The 15,439-nt window shown below is 46.7% G+C and overlaps 1 protein-coding gene across 1 annotated transcript in view; it reads right to left on the bottom strand.

The window, feature by feature from the left end:
* Positions 1-15,439, bottom strand: part of CFAP54 (cilia and flagella associated protein 54) — a 315,059-nt gene that overhangs the window by 204,483 nt on the left and 95,137 nt on the right. The window contains exons 22-24 of the mRNA XM_074983979.1: positions 12,241-12,333; positions 11,114-11,299; positions 1,191-1,333 (exon numbers count right to left, since the gene is read on the bottom strand). Of these exons, the coding sequence (XP_074840080.1) occupies positions 1,191-1,333; positions 11,114-11,299; positions 12,241-12,333 (422 nt within the window). The remainder of the gene's footprint in view (positions 1-1,190; positions 1,334-11,113; positions 11,300-12,240; positions 12,334-15,439) is intronic.

Genomic DNA, 15,439 nt, shown 5'->3' on the forward strand with positions numbered 1-15,439 from the left:
ACAGACTTTTTGATACTATTCAATTAAAGCTTTTGTAATTATGAAACCCTTATAGTAGTTCTTTCCTTGTTTTCCTTTTTCACAGGACACTGCTGGAATTTTATTTATAGATTTCATAGTTTTAAAGGTATAAGCAGTGCTATAGCACCTTAAAGACTAAAGATTTTATTTATTAGGAAATGAGCTTTCATGATCTGATGAAGTGGGTCTTTCCCAAGAAAGTTCGTTACCTAATGAATACAATTGTTAGTCTTTAAGGTGCTACAGGACTGCTTGTTTTTCTGTGAAGCTACAGACAGACATGACTAACCCCCTCCACCCCCAAGATAATTTTAAAGGATTACTCTTAAAATATCTCAGTATATTAAAATATATATTAGTAGATTTTTGAGTGTTCCACATGATACCAGAGACCTGGCTTTCAGCATTTCTTGAGCTCCTGTTGCTCCCATTAATTTCAATTGGGATTGTAGGTGCTTACACCTAATGATAGGATTTTGTCACAGAGGTCATGGAATCAAGGAATCTGTGGCTTCCAAACACCTCCTTGACTTCAGCCACAATGACAGGAAGCTAGCAGGGTCTCACCACCTCTTCAGCCGCGGGGAGTTGTGATGTACCTGAACCACCTAAGGAAGTGGGCCTGCAAATTCCAAGACACCATGGGCAACAGGGATACTCCACAGCTCCTGCTATTATGGGAGGTCAAGGGGTTTCTCTGCAGTTCCTGAGAAGATGCGGCGGGGCAGTAGGACCCCTCCAACTCTGCACAGCAGGGGCAGAAGGAACAGGTCATGTGTTTCCATGAATTTTTATTTATCGCCTATGACCTGTGACCTTTACTGAAAATATCCTTGACAAAATCTTAGCCTTTCTCATATAATCTGAAAATCTAGATCCAGATGCCTGATGCTTGGCTTCAGAAAATGAGGCAAACAAAATCAATGTATACTTCCTAAACATTTATCATGTCTTACTGAGAAAACACTGTTACAAGGGAAAATGTGCAAATACTAGAGACACTATCTATAATGAAAATGCTATTAATTTCATGACACAACTTAATGATTGTGATTTATTTTTCTTTCATACTAAAAATATAAGCAAAATGTCACAGCCTGTCATTTTACAAAATAAATTGGTAAACATTTACAATTAACTCTTACGTAAAAATTATTTTTGCCCAGTACCTTTTCTGAGATATAGTCAAATTGCTGCTAGCAGAAATAACTGTTGGATCAGCAGATTGCGATGAAGGAGCCAAGACAAAATAGTTCCACACTGGTGAAAATGCTTTTTTGGCTAATGTATAGTTGCCTGTCTGATAGGCAATCTGCAAGATAAGCATAGTTTTGAAATGACATAGTTTTATATTAAAAATTATTAGCAACTATTATGAATATGAATAATGAAAAGTTCTGTAGTACCTAAAAACCTAACACACTTATTTGGGCATAAATTTTCATAGGCTGGAGCATACCTCATCAAATGCATGATAACTATGAATGTGTTAATTCACACAAAGCCGTTGACTTTCCGTGTTCTTTACATGGCCACTCCAAGTCATTTATGACTACAGGAGTAAGCAAGATTTCAACTCTTCTATTTCTATACCCTTACTACATTTAATCTGTGACAGTGCTATCAGAACTGTATCTTGTGGGAGCACGAGCACCTGGTGGCCGGGCCTCACTCGCAAGGCAGAATGACCATACACTCCATCTTGGAACGCTATCATACAACGGCGGGAAGGTCTGAAGTCAGGCCAGGAGAAAGAAATCAGAAAGTTGACAAGTAGTTGGAGAGTCCCCAAAGAGAACATCCTGACAAGCAGATAGTAAGCCCCCAAAGAGAACAGCTGGGGCTAGTAGCTGGAAGCCCCTCAAAGAGAACATCTTGGTTGTACAACATCAGAGGGTCCCAGGGGAGGTTCAGAAAAAGACCAAGGACAGAGGAAATCTTGTAACATGTTCTGACAGGCCGGGAGGATAGAAAGTCCAAATTAGGTAACAAACGCTTTAATTGGCCAGGTATCGAACCCCCAAGTAAGAAACCGTATAAAAGGTGATTTAGCAGGAATAAGGGTGTGGGCTCCTGGACACAAGGCGGAGGCTAGCAACTTCCAGTCCAGACAGCAGACCCCGGCCTGATCACCCGGACGTCACCACCACGAAAGGTCCCAACCAAGCCGTATCTCTGACTTGAAGGGCCGCTGTAACGTAGTTATTGGTGAGATGTGGGAGCATTGGATGTTATTGGTAAGTCACATGTAATTATATACAGTTATATGTAACCTAGTATTTAGCCTATGCCAAATAAATAATTATATATATATATATATATAACAAGTGTTAAGTAATTGTAGTTACGAATAAATGAATAAATCACTATCGGTAAATACCACTAGCTGGACTAGCTGGGTCTGTATAGAGAATTATTGGGACTTAGAACAGCCACAGGACATTGTGGTGTTCACAATCGGAGTGTTATTGTTCCTGGTACTCATAATACTGTGGAAACCTAGGTTTTAAAGTGAATACACTGAATCACATATTGCTGCTACACTATATCAGGCTGCTATAAAGGTGGGGTGGTCAGTCACGGGACACCCGACTCCCCCCGCTGTATCACACCCCACGCGCACCCACGGGACCCAGAGTAGGTCGGCACATCGCCATATCTGAGTAAAATAAATGTCATATCCACTTGGTTCTGCTACAATTTATAGGTCTTGAGTTTTAGGAATAGCTGTTCAGGATAGTCAAAACCGAAGTAGATTGTGAAGAACTTCAAAAAGATCTCAGCAAACTGAGTGATTGGGCAGAAAAATGGTAAATGAAACTTAATGTGGGTAAGTGTAAGGTAATGCACATTGGGAAAAATAACCCCAATTACACTTACAATATGATGGGGGCAAATTTAGCTACAACAGATCAGGAAAGGGATCTTGGAATTATAGTGGATAGTTCTCTGAAAACATCCACGCAGTGTGCAGCGGCAGTCAGTAAAGCAAATAGGATGTTAGGAATTATTAAAAAAGGGATAGAGAATAAGACTATCATACTTCCCCTATATAAAACTATAGTACGCCCACATCTTAAGCACTGCGTGCAGATGTGGTCTCCTCACCTCAAAAAAGATATACTTGCATTAGAAAAAGTTCAGAAAAGGGCAACTAAAATGATTAAGGGTTTGGAAAGGGTCCCGTATAAGGAGAGGCTAGAGAGACTGGGACTTTTCAGTCTAGAAAAGAGGAGATTGAGGGGCAATATGACAGAGGTATATAAAATCATGAATGGTGTGGAGAAAGTGAATACAGAAAAGTTATTTACTTGTTCCCATAATATAAGAACAAGAGGACACCAAATGAAATTAAGGGGTAGTAGGTTCAAAACAAATAAAAGAAAATTTTTCTTCACACAGCACACAGTCAACCTGTGGAACTCCTTGCTGGAGGAGGCTGTGAAGGCCAGCACTCTAAGGCTATGTCTACACTAGCCAAAAACTTCAAAATGGCCATGCAAATGGCCATTTTGAAGTTTACTAATGAAGTGCTGAAATACATATTCCTATGAGCAGACAGGAATAAGGGGACTTTGAAGTAGGCGGGATCCTTTTGAAAAGGAGCCCCGTCTGAACGAGCCACGTGGCGGCAAGCTGTGTCAATTTCGAAGTGCCACGGCCGCCCCCATGCTAATGAGGCGCTGAATATGTATTTCAGCACTTCATTAGTAAACTTCAAAATGGCCATTTGCATGCCCATTTCGAAGTTTGGGGCTAGTGTAGACATAGCCTAACAGAGTTTAAAATAGAGCTTGATAAATTTTTGGAGGTTAGGTCCATAAATGGCTATTAGCCAAGGGTAAAGTATGGTGCCCCTAGCCTTTAGTCAAAGGCCGGAGACAGATGGCAGGAGACAAATCGCTTGATCATTGTCTTCAGTTCACCTCCTCTGGGGCACCTGGCACTGGCCGCTGTCGGCAGACAGGATACTGGGCTGGATGGACTTTTGGTCTGACCCAGTATGGCCGTTCTTATGTTCATCAGAAAGGGTGGAATAAAGCCTTGGTCATTCCCCTTTCAAAAGAGAGCGACCACATGTCCCACAGTGCCCTTTCAAAAGTACGGGGCCAGGAAACACTGTGGGCAGGGTCACATGGCGGCCAACCCCTTCTGGGACTGTCGCCAGCCGTCCCTTTAAAGGGCCCCTCCCCAGAGCCTTGGTATGCACACACTGAGCGCCAGCCAGCTGTCCCCATGCAGGCAAAGGGAGAGCAAGTGGAGAAGGCAGCCTGGGCCCCCATGGACCTTGATCAGGCCCCTTTATTGCCCGTCGAGGCCGTGGCCAAAATGCTGGCCGTGGTGCTGGCCGCAGTACTACAGCAGCTCCGGGTGGTCATCCTGGTGGCCACCCTCCTGGAGGCTGTCCTGAGGGTGCGATGCATCTGTCCTGGTCCCTTGGGTCATTCGCTGCTTCTGGAGCTTCCCCACAAGCAGCAACTGGTGGGACCAGCTGGTCCTGGAGGACTGGGGCAATGACCAGTGGCTACAGAATTTCAGAATGACCAAGGGAACATTCCACTGACTTGCCCCAGCCCTCCAGCACCATGACACCTGCATGAGGCCGACGCTCCCACTCCAGAAATGGGTGGCAAGCACCCTGTGGAAACTGGCCACCCCAAACAGTCACCAATCCGCCAGCCACCAGTTTGGGGGAGGCAGAGCTACCGTCAGGGCCGTCTTGAACAGGGTAAGCCATGCCCAGGTCACACTCCCACCATAGGCAGGGAGCAGGGGGCAGAGGGAAGGGGGCTCACCAGCAAGGGGCACCATCAGGAACTGGGAGGTGGCTCCCAGCAAGACTGGGGGATGGGACGGGGATGGGCAGGCATACAGGGGGCTGGGGGACAGTGCCCTGGGGAGGCATGCCCTGTAGGAGACGGAGGTGGGGAAGGGCGGGCATGCTGCTTCCCACCCCACACTCATGAGCCTGTTCTCCCCCTATGCCCTGCAGGTCATCTGAGCCATCAACAAGGTCCCTCTGCAGCAGCTGATCTGCATCGGGGACCTGGACAACGCCATTCAGGGCTTCGAGGAGCTGGACTTCCCAAACTGCTTTGGGGTGCTCGACAGCACACACATTGCCATCTGGGCCCTGGAGCAAAGCAGCGGGGCCTATGTGAATTGAAAGGACTAACACTCTGTGGTTCTGCAGGCGGTCATGGACACAAAAGGACAGTTCCAGGACATCTGTGTGGGCTGGTCCAGCCGCACCCACAAAGCCAGAGTACACAGGTCACACCAGCCTACCCAGGACGTTTTTAACAGGAGGCTCAACCAGGACTACAATACAGTTGAGTGAGTATTCAGCTGCTTGATGGGGCGCTTTAGCTGCCTCCTCACCAGGCTAGAGGTGGACCTCCCCAACATCCCGGTGGTGGTCAGGGCCTGCTGCATCCTGCACAGCTTGGTGGAAGCTAAGCAGGAGGCAGCTGTGCAGCGGTAGACAACCGAGGCAGGGCATGGGTACAAGCAGCCGCCTGCCACCCCATGTCACCAGGCCCAGTAGGACAGGATATGAGTATGGCAGGCCCTGCATTAGGCCTCCAACTGGAGGCTCCATTGAGCCCTCCCAACCCTGCACACACCTCACCACCATCCCATGCACACACACCCCAACACCACTCCCACATATGCGCAGGGAACACAGAGTTAAACAACACAATAAATTGTTTATTTAGCACTTTACAACTGCCTATGCCTCTCCATAACCATGGGAACTATTTACAGGTGGGTTGAGTGGAACTATTTACAGGCGATTTGGAGGAGCTATGTATAGAGGGGTGGGGAAGCCGTGTACAGGGGGCTGGGGGGGGACCTTGACCTGGGGGTTGGGGGAACTGGGAAAAAGGGAGGCTGGGGGAACTATTTATAGGGATAATGCAGGCGAGGACGGGCAGACTGCAACGCCCCTGGAGGACCGAGGGCTGGGGAGGGGGGCCTTACCCCTCGACGGGGATCAAGGGACAGGATCCCGCATTGCCCATGCCTGCCTCTACCCCCCACCATGTCCGGGGGCCCCATCAGAGCTGGGCTGGGGCTGAGAAAACTGGGAAGTAGGGGCCCAGCTGGGCCGTAACTCCTGCAGCCTTGCCAGGGTCGACATGGGGAGAGCAGGGGGTGGGGCATGACACCTCCTCCTCATGACCAGCCCTGGCCAGGAGCACGTGGGCCAGGTGCACTAGGCCAGCCGGGGGGGAGGTGGGTTGGTACCAGAGCAGCAAGTCTGGGCTCACAGGGGGGAGGTCAGTGAGGGGACTGGAACAGGGAGATGTCGGTGGCATGACAGGAAGACTGGAACGGGTGGTATGTTGAAGGGAGGGAGGGTGACAGGGGGACTGGAGCAGGGGGCAGGTCAGGAAGAGGATGGGGGGGAAGTGGTGTGGGGGCAGGAGTGGTTTGCGACGGGGTGTCAGCTGGGGCCAGGTGGGCAGTCACAGCCTGGATCAGGGCTTCCAAGTTGGCCGCCACCCATTCACAGGCCTGCCACTCCGTGGCGAGCCACTCCCACAGCACGCCCAGGAGGTCCCACAGAGCCACAGTGTCAGCAGGGTCCCCTGCCTCCTCCTCTCTGGCCTGGTGGTGTCAATCAACAGCCTGACGGCAGCCCCATGCTGCCCTCAGTCAGGGTCCAGGCTGCTCCCGCTCCCCCTTGGAGTTTGGGCTCCCTGGCCGGTGGATGGGGCTTATCCAGCTGCTAGCTGCTGGAGCTGCAGAGACAGAAGGGGAGAGAGGTACAGGCCATTAGTCCTGTGTGATTGCCCCCGCATCCCTGCCCCTCCCCTCCCCGTCCCAAGGGCCCTGTGATGTCCACATCCCAGGGTTCCCCACATGGGCAGCACGAGCACAGGTGCCACTCAGCCCCCTGGTCGCTCCATGTCTGTACAGCCTGTGGTGGTGTCCCAACTGCATGGTGCTGAGTGCCATGCACTGGGGACCCAGAAAGCGTGGCTGTCCAGGTTCCTTGTGCACTGGGCTGCTGGCCATGTGGGTGGCCCCTAAGTGCCCCCTCCCCAGACCCCAGGGCAGACAGTATGCACAACCACCTGGGGATTCCTCCAGTAACTTGGGCTAGGCATGAGTGAAGGGGGCCTGGCTGGATGGCCTGGACATCATGTTGATGATGAGGGTCCACTCGTTTTCTTTCAAAAGAAGCACCGTGGGTGCCTGGTGCTGGCTGCCAGTCCCACGCGATCCTCGCCCTCTGTCCTCGTCTCTAGCTCCGGCTCAGTCTTGGGCTCCCAAGTGTCAAGGATGATGGATGGGGGTCCCACCTCCATGGGCCCAAGGAGGAGGTCCAGTTCTTTAGAGTAGGGGCAGCTGGTGGGTGCTGTCCCTGACTGCCCGGCCATGTCCCGGGCCTTGCAGTAGCCCTGGCAGAGCTCTTTAACTTTTGAGTGGGCCTGGTCCATGGTGTGGGTGGGGTGGCCCCAGCCAATGAGGCCCTTGGCCAGCTGCTCAAAGGCCATGGCATTGCAGCACCAGACTCATTTGATGCAGGACCTCCTCACCTCCTCATCCTCCCAGAGGGAGAGGAGGTCCTGGAGTTCAGCCTCTGTCCAGGAAGGGTCCGGGTCCTTTGGGGCCTGGCTTGCCTCCTGGGAGGACTCTCCAGTCTCTTTGTGGGGCTCCTGGTGGGTGGGGGTCTGCCTGGCTGGCTGTGGGTCCTGGGAAGGTTGGGGGCTGGCCATAGTGTCACACCTGGCAGCAGACTGTGCAGCAGCATGGGCTCCCTGCTGCCCGCATACTCTCAGCTTCTCACCCAGGGGTTTGTGGGAGCCTGCATCTTTAAACATGGGCAGATGCCATAGCCATAGAGCTCCACTTGTGCTGTGAGCAGCACTGCCACCTGCCAGTTGATCAGAACCATGGAGGACTCTCTCTTTTGAAAGAGCTGCCTGCATGACATCTACACTTGCTCTCTTTCAAAACCGTCTTTTGAAAGGGGGTGCTCTTCCCACTGCAGGAATGGAGGCCCCATTCTTTTGTAGTTATTTTCAAAAGACCACGAGGCTCTTGAAGAGTTCCACTGTGATTTCAACAGTTTCCACCCCACCATCAACATTAGCCTGGACCAGTCCACACAAGAGATTCACTTCCTGGACACTACTGTGCAGATAAGCAACGATCACATAAATACCACCCTATACTGAAAACCCACAGACGGCTATGCTTATCTACACGCCTCCAACTTCCATCCAGGGCACACTACACAATCCATTGTTTACAGCCACGCGCTAAGGTACAACTGTGTTTGCTCTGATCCATCAGACAGAGACAAACATCTACAAGACCTTTACCAAGCTTTCCTCAAACTACAATACCCACCTAAGGAAGTGAGGAAACAGATTGACAGAGCCAGACATGTACCCAGAAGCCACCTGCTACAAGACAGGCCTCGCAAGGAAAACAAGAGAACACCACTGGCCATCACATACAGCCCCCACCTAAGGCCTCTCCAACGCATCATCAGAGATCTGCAACCCATCCTGAACAGTGAGCTTTCACTCTCACAGACCTTGGGAGACAGGACTGTCCTTGCCTACAGACAGCCTGCCAACCTTAAACAAATGCTCACCAGTAACAAAGAGGAAGCCGTGCTAGTCTATACACTATCAAAACAAAAAGCAGTCAAGTAGCACTTTAAAGACTAGCAAAATGGTTTATTAGGTGAGCTTTTGTGGGACAGACCCACGGTCTGTCCCACAAAAGCTCACCTAATAAACCATTTTGCTAGTCTTTAAAATGCTCACCAGACACTGTAAATCACAAACCAGTAATTCTAAGCCTGGAACCAGCCCCTACAACAATCCTCGCCGCCGACTCTGCTCCCATATCTACACCAGTGACATCATCACAGGACCTAACATCAACCATACCATCAGGGGCTCCTTTACCTGCACATCTACTAATATAATATATGCCATCATGTGCTAGCAATGCCCCACTGCAATTTACATTGGCCAAACTGTTCAGTCTCTATGTAAAAGAATAAATGGACAAAATCAGATATCAGGAACGGTAATGTATAGAATCCTGTGGGGAAACACTTCAATCTCCCTGGACACTCAGTAGCAGATTTAAGGGTGGCAGTCCTGAAACAAAGAAATTTCAAAAATCAGATGGAGAGAGAAATCTCTGAGACACAATTTATTTGCAAATTTGACTCCATTAACCAAGGATTAAACAGAGACTGAGAGTGGCTCACACCTTATAAAAGCAGCTTCTCTGCCCTGGGTGTTAATAGCTCCCCATTAGACTCTGACAAAGGCTCACTTCCTCATGTCTGATCTGACTTGTTTTTTCCTCTTTTGATACGTACTATTGATAATGGGCCATTTCCACCTTCCTGAATAGACCTAGTCAGCTCTGGCCCTCCCTTTTACTGGGACCCCACTCTTTAAATACCCCTCAGAAACCACCCCCACACTCATGCATCTGATGAAGCAGGTCTTTGCCCATGAAAGCTTATGCTCCAAAATATCTGTTAATCTATAAGGTGCCACAGGACTTCTTGTTGTTCTCAAAGCTACAGACTAACATGGCTACCTCTCTGACAGTCAGTTTACAGACACTCCTCAGGAAATTTCGAAAGAAGGCTTTCTTTGAATGTAATTTTTGAATGTACTTGCTAGTGTAGACATGGCCGGAGTGATCAACATAGAAAAAAGAAAGAAAAGGACAAGAGGGCTATGTCTACACTACAGAGATATTTCAAAAGAAGCTCTTCCAGAAGATTTCTTCCAACTTCTTTTGAAAGAGTGTGTCCACACATAAAAAAGCAGATCAAAAGAATAATCTGCTCTTTAGAAAGAGAGCATCCACACAGCCCCCACTCTTTCAAAAATATGGGTCAGGGATGAAAAATGAAGACTTTTCTTTCAAAAGAAGGGCACTGTGGAGCATCTACACACGTTTTCTTTCAAAAGAAGCTCTCAAAAGGGGGTGCTGTTCCTGTAATGGGAAAGGAAGAGTGATTTTGAAAGGAGCAATACATTGTTTAGATTTACTTTCAAAAGAACGCTTTTTAGCTACGTCTACACGTGAATGCTACACCAAAATAGCTTATTTCGATGTAGCGAAATCGAAATAAGCTATTTCGATGAATAGCGTCTACACGTCCTCCAGGGCTGGTGCCGTCGACGTTCAACATCGACGTTGGGCAGCACTACATCGAAGTAGGCGCTGCAGGGGAGCGTCTACACACCAAAGTGGCCCACATCAAAATAAGGGTGCCAGGAACAGCTGCAGACAGGGTCACAGGGAGGACTCAACAGCAAGCCACTCCCTTAAAGGGCCCCTCCCAGACACACTTGCACTAAACAGCACAAGATCCACAGAGCCGACAACTGGTTGCAGACCCTGTGCATGCAGCATGGATCCCCAGCTGCAGCAGCAGCAGCCAGAAGCCCTGGGCTAAGGGCTGCTGCACACGGTGACCACAGAGCCCCGCAGGGGCTGGAGAGAGTATCTCTCAACCCCTTAGCTGATGGCCGCCATGGCGGACCCCGCTATTTCGATGTTGCGGAACGCGGACCGGCTACACGTGCCCTACTTCGACGTTCAACGTCGAAGTAGGGCGCTATTCCCATCTCCTCATGAGGATAGCGACTTCGACATCTCGCCACCTTATGTCAACTTCAACTTCAAATAGCGCTCGCCACGTGTAGATGTGGCGGGTGCTATTTTGAAGTTGGCACGGCTACTTCAAAGTAGCCGGCACATGTAGACGCGGCTTTTGTGTGTAGGCACACTATGGGCTCTTTCGAAAGATCCCCCTTCTTTTGAAAAATCTTTTGAAAGAACTTATTAGTGTAGACGCAGCCAAGGTCTGGTCCAAAACCATCTTCTACCTTAAGAAGCTATTCCATATAATTTCTGAAGTCACAATTAGTAAAAGTACTAAATCTTATTTGGGTTTTTTTAATATTGTGACTTTTCCTAATTATGTTTGGTGAAAAGTTCTAAGATTTTATTTTGGAACCTGATTAAAATAAAGTCTGGAAGCACCATTCACAGGAACAAAAACAAATCTTCAATGAATCAAATCTACCTCTGTCAGGTATGCTCGGGCAGTAATAGCAGGAAGTGGAGGATAAGCAAGAATTGGTTTAGTTGTTTCACCAATGGCATCACCAATAAGCTTTCCATCTGAGGAATATGCTGCAACTGCAAACACATACTTTTCATTGGCATCTAAGCCTTTTATTTCCAAAAGGGTTCTTCCATCAGCTGGTATCTGTTAACAACAATATTTCCAATTATGTGCACTGAATATAATAAAAAGTAAATACAACACTAAACCTGTTTCACAAGACCTTTTATTTATTTATGAATCAGTTCTTTACTAAAATCAGTATTACAATCCATCAAATTCAATGACCCAGAAAACATACCTACCCTACAAAATATATGAAGTTTCTGGGGCAGGTGTAACGGAATGTTATGTTCAGGCTATGGTAGTCTACTTGGAGAGACTGGTAAGGCAGATAAACTACAAGGCTCCTTTCTTGAAAGCAGAAAAAATAGCCTCAGGCTAAGAGCAGCCGAGTATAGAGAAGAGCTAAGTATACAGCCTAAAAGAGTTTCTGTTCTCTTCCAAAAAAGTATAGGGGCCTTTATGTTTGAATACAACTACTAAAAGAGATATCTTCATATCTCCAAGAGTGTGATGAGGATAACTCTAAGTTAATGGCTTTTAAAAAAGGAAATACAGCTCCATCTCTACTTTTACATAATACAAATATTAAAAGAACTAACAATTATTTGTTTCTGGAGTCTGTCTTAAATTTTCCTCTTTCAATGTCCATAGTCTTATGAGCATCCCAGTAACAGAGGTAGAATCTGTAAACAAATGTTATCCTTTTTTCTGTTTTATTCTTTACTTTATACAGACTGCCTTGAAGAAAACAGCTATAGTAAAAGGAGAGTCTAATGCAACGTAAACTCAAAAGCATTCTACTCGTTATTCCTTAACAATTCTAGGGTGAGTGTCTTAAGACCTGCAGAATTTAAAACACTTGAAATAAAATCAAAAGTATACCAAAGATTTGGCAAACTAGCTGTTTAGATGCAGATTGAGAAAGGAGTAAATGACAGAGATACACAGTCTAGGGAAAACTATTTAGTAACTCATCCACTGAGAGAGAATCACTTGCAATGGTGTTTTCTTGGTCTTACCTCTTCTCCTGCATTTGGAAGATGATGATTATTTAACCTTACTTTTAAATTGGTTCCTGACGCTACACAGCCCAAAATACTGTACCAGGAAACCTTTTGAGAAAAAAGAGAAACACTTGATGTCTAAAATAATCACTAATTTATTAAAAATTACCATGGGAAGAAATATTGTTTAATAAAAAATGTATGACATTTTCTGAATAAGAATGAGGGCTTTAAAGTGAATGTAGTTATTATGAAAGTTACTAGATTAATGGCACTAGAAAATGATTCCACGGTTTAGTGAGATAGGAGATACAAAAATACACAGTGGCTAAGGCTATGTCTATTCTGCAAGCTACGGCGTGTTTTCCCTGCTCAGACAAACATATTCACACTAGCTGAATGAGAGCTACCACAAGTACTAGTAGCATAGCTGCAATACCATCGGTACTGAAGCACAGGCTTGGCTTAGCTATGCTGAGTACAAATCCACCTGAAACTGATTGGTTTGCTTTTGGAATGGTTAAGCTGTGTCTCTGCTATTACATCAGCGCTACGCTGGCTGGATAGCTATCTACATGAGTGCTAGGTCAGTGAGAGCAGGGGAAGCAGATCCCTACTCAAAGTATAGACACAGCCAAATGCATATGCTGCTGCTCTACTGCCTCTCCAATGACTCTCAAACTTGATCCCAGGGGACTGCCTCTACAGGTGAGAGAGTTGTTAGATTTTTATACCCACTCATTCAGACCTTTTACTCTCAAATTAAACTGTCAACAATGTGTCTAATTTGTGATTGTGGTTTTCATGATGTAGCCTCCTGGGTCCTTATCAAGCAAAGTACTTAGGCAAATGAGCACATGAGGACTGGACCTTACTCTGAGCCTACTGAAGTCTACACAAAAACTCCCATTGTCTTTAGCAGATTTTGAACTGGGCTCAATACCTTCAATACTGCATACTTAAAATCAATCTTTTCATAAAGTGCTGTATTGGATTAAGACATTGTTCGCTAGGAAATGTATTACCTCAGTTTACATACAGTAGGTCTATATACAGACCACACATAAAGACAAATTTAAAGACAATCAGTCTAAACATAAAAGATTCTATCCAAGAGTCTCTGAAATCACGTAATTATGTTGGCATAACTCAAACTTATTTTAGTTCTTTATATTTTGAGGCATTATGTGTATGTCTACACTTGGGAGTAAAGTCAAATTTATTAAAGTTAACTTTTTAACACTAGATCTTATAAAGTCAAATTTGAGTGTCTGAAACTGCTCACAAAGTTGATTATGTATATCCCCAGCAAGGCTGCCTAAGTCCAACTGTGGCAGCAGTGCATTGTGGGCACCTATCCCACAGTTCCTGCAGGCATGTTGGATTTGGGGATTTTGTTTCAGTGTATTGTGGGAAAAAAACTTGCCACAAGTGGTTCTGGGTCTCTGGTGTCATTACTCTCGTATGCATTTCCCTCATTTTCCACTTCTTGCTGAAAACAAACAGAATTTTCATACTGCTTTTATAATTATATTTTATATTGACTGCCACCCGCCGTTGCAAACCACATGGATCCTGAGACACTTGAAAGTTTGGTGCAGTGTTTTGTGATGATTTCCCACACTACGATGCAGTATATTCTGAACGTAATCCCCATGTACCATCTGTTCATTGATGGTGGGGGCACTGACAGACATGAAGATCTGGAAAGTAGCACCAAGGAGTAGCTTACAGCACTGGAATCACTGCAGAGCATGGAGCGCAGGTTCTGGAGCCACACAACCTACTCAGATTGGGGGGATTGCATTGTTTTGCAGTCGTGGAATGATCAGCAATGGCTCCAAAACTTCTTCATGTATTAGGTCCCATTTGTGGAACTTTGTGAAGCGCTGTCTCCCGACACGAAGTGCAGCAATACCAGAATGAGACCTGCTTTGACAATTGAGAAGCATGTGGCAATTGCTCTGCGGAAGTTTGCAATGTCAGACAGCTACCAGTCAGTGAGAAATCAATTTGTAGCAGGCACATCTCAAGTGAGAGCTATTGTTATCCAGGTAGTAGCCAAGGCAATCAATAATCTTCTCCTGCAAAAGACAGTGACTCTGAGGAATGAGCAAGACGTAGTGGATGGATTTGCTGTCATGGGGCTCCCTAACTGTGGTGGGGCCATAGATGGAATGCACATCCCCATCTTGGCACTGGACCATCAGGACTCAGAATACATTAACCGCAAGAGGTACTTCTCTTTGGTGTTGCAGGCAATGGAGTACCATGATGGTCGTTTCACCAACATCAGTGTGAGGCAGCCAGGAAGGGTGCATGACACACAAATCTTTAGAATTCTGATCTGTTTACAAGGTTCCAGAGTGGAACTTTCTTCCCGTACTAGAAAATGTGTGACCTTACACATTGAGGTTGGGGAAATGCCCATAGTGATTCTTGGTGACCCTGCTAACCCCTTGTTCCCTTGGCTCATGAAACTATACACAGGCGCCCTGGACTCTAGTAAGGAGCTCTTCAACTACAGGCTGATGAAGTGCAGAATGGTGATAAAATGTGCTTTTGGCCATTTAAAAGCCAGGTTCAGGTGCCTTCTGACCTGCTTAGATCTCAATGAAGAAACCATTGCCTCAGTCATTGGGGTCTTCTGTATTCTCCATAATATTTGTGAGGCAAGGGAGGAAAATGTCATGCCAGCATGGGGGGCAGAGGCAGAGATACTGGTCAGAAATTATCAGCAACTGAACTCAAAGGAAAACAGGAAAGCCAAGAAAGAGGCAGTGAAAATCAGAGATGCCTTGAAAACCAACTTTGTGAATGATTGTGAAGGGGGTTAACGAGCATCCCCTCCACACACACCCATGCTGTTTTCTTTCCCTTTATGAAACCCCCTCAAACCATGTGATAATCCTCACCACAACACCCAACCTTAAAGCATGGACCCCAAAACATGTTAACTAATAAATGAAACTTTCTTCTGCAACCAAAATGTTTTTATTTCGGGGGCCCTAATGGCAGAGTGGTGGATATAGGGAAAACAGAAGGATACGACGGTCATAGCTGGTCAAATGTTAGCCTTCTGCCTGTTGGTAATTCTGTGGGGATAGAGTGCAGGGATCTCCATGACCTTCCCTCTCTCAATCTGTGAGTCCCTGATGAGAGGAGGGTGTGGAATGTGTGGAGGGAGGAGGTATGGAAGGGGGCACATCGATTA

Source organism: Carettochelys insculpta, chromosome 1 (assembly GCF_033958435.1).
Source record: "Carettochelys insculpta isolate YL-2023 chromosome 1, ASM3395843v1, whole genome shotgun sequence".
Taxonomy (NCBI): domain Eukaryota; kingdom Metazoa; phylum Chordata; order Testudines; family Carettochelyidae; genus Carettochelys; species Carettochelys insculpta.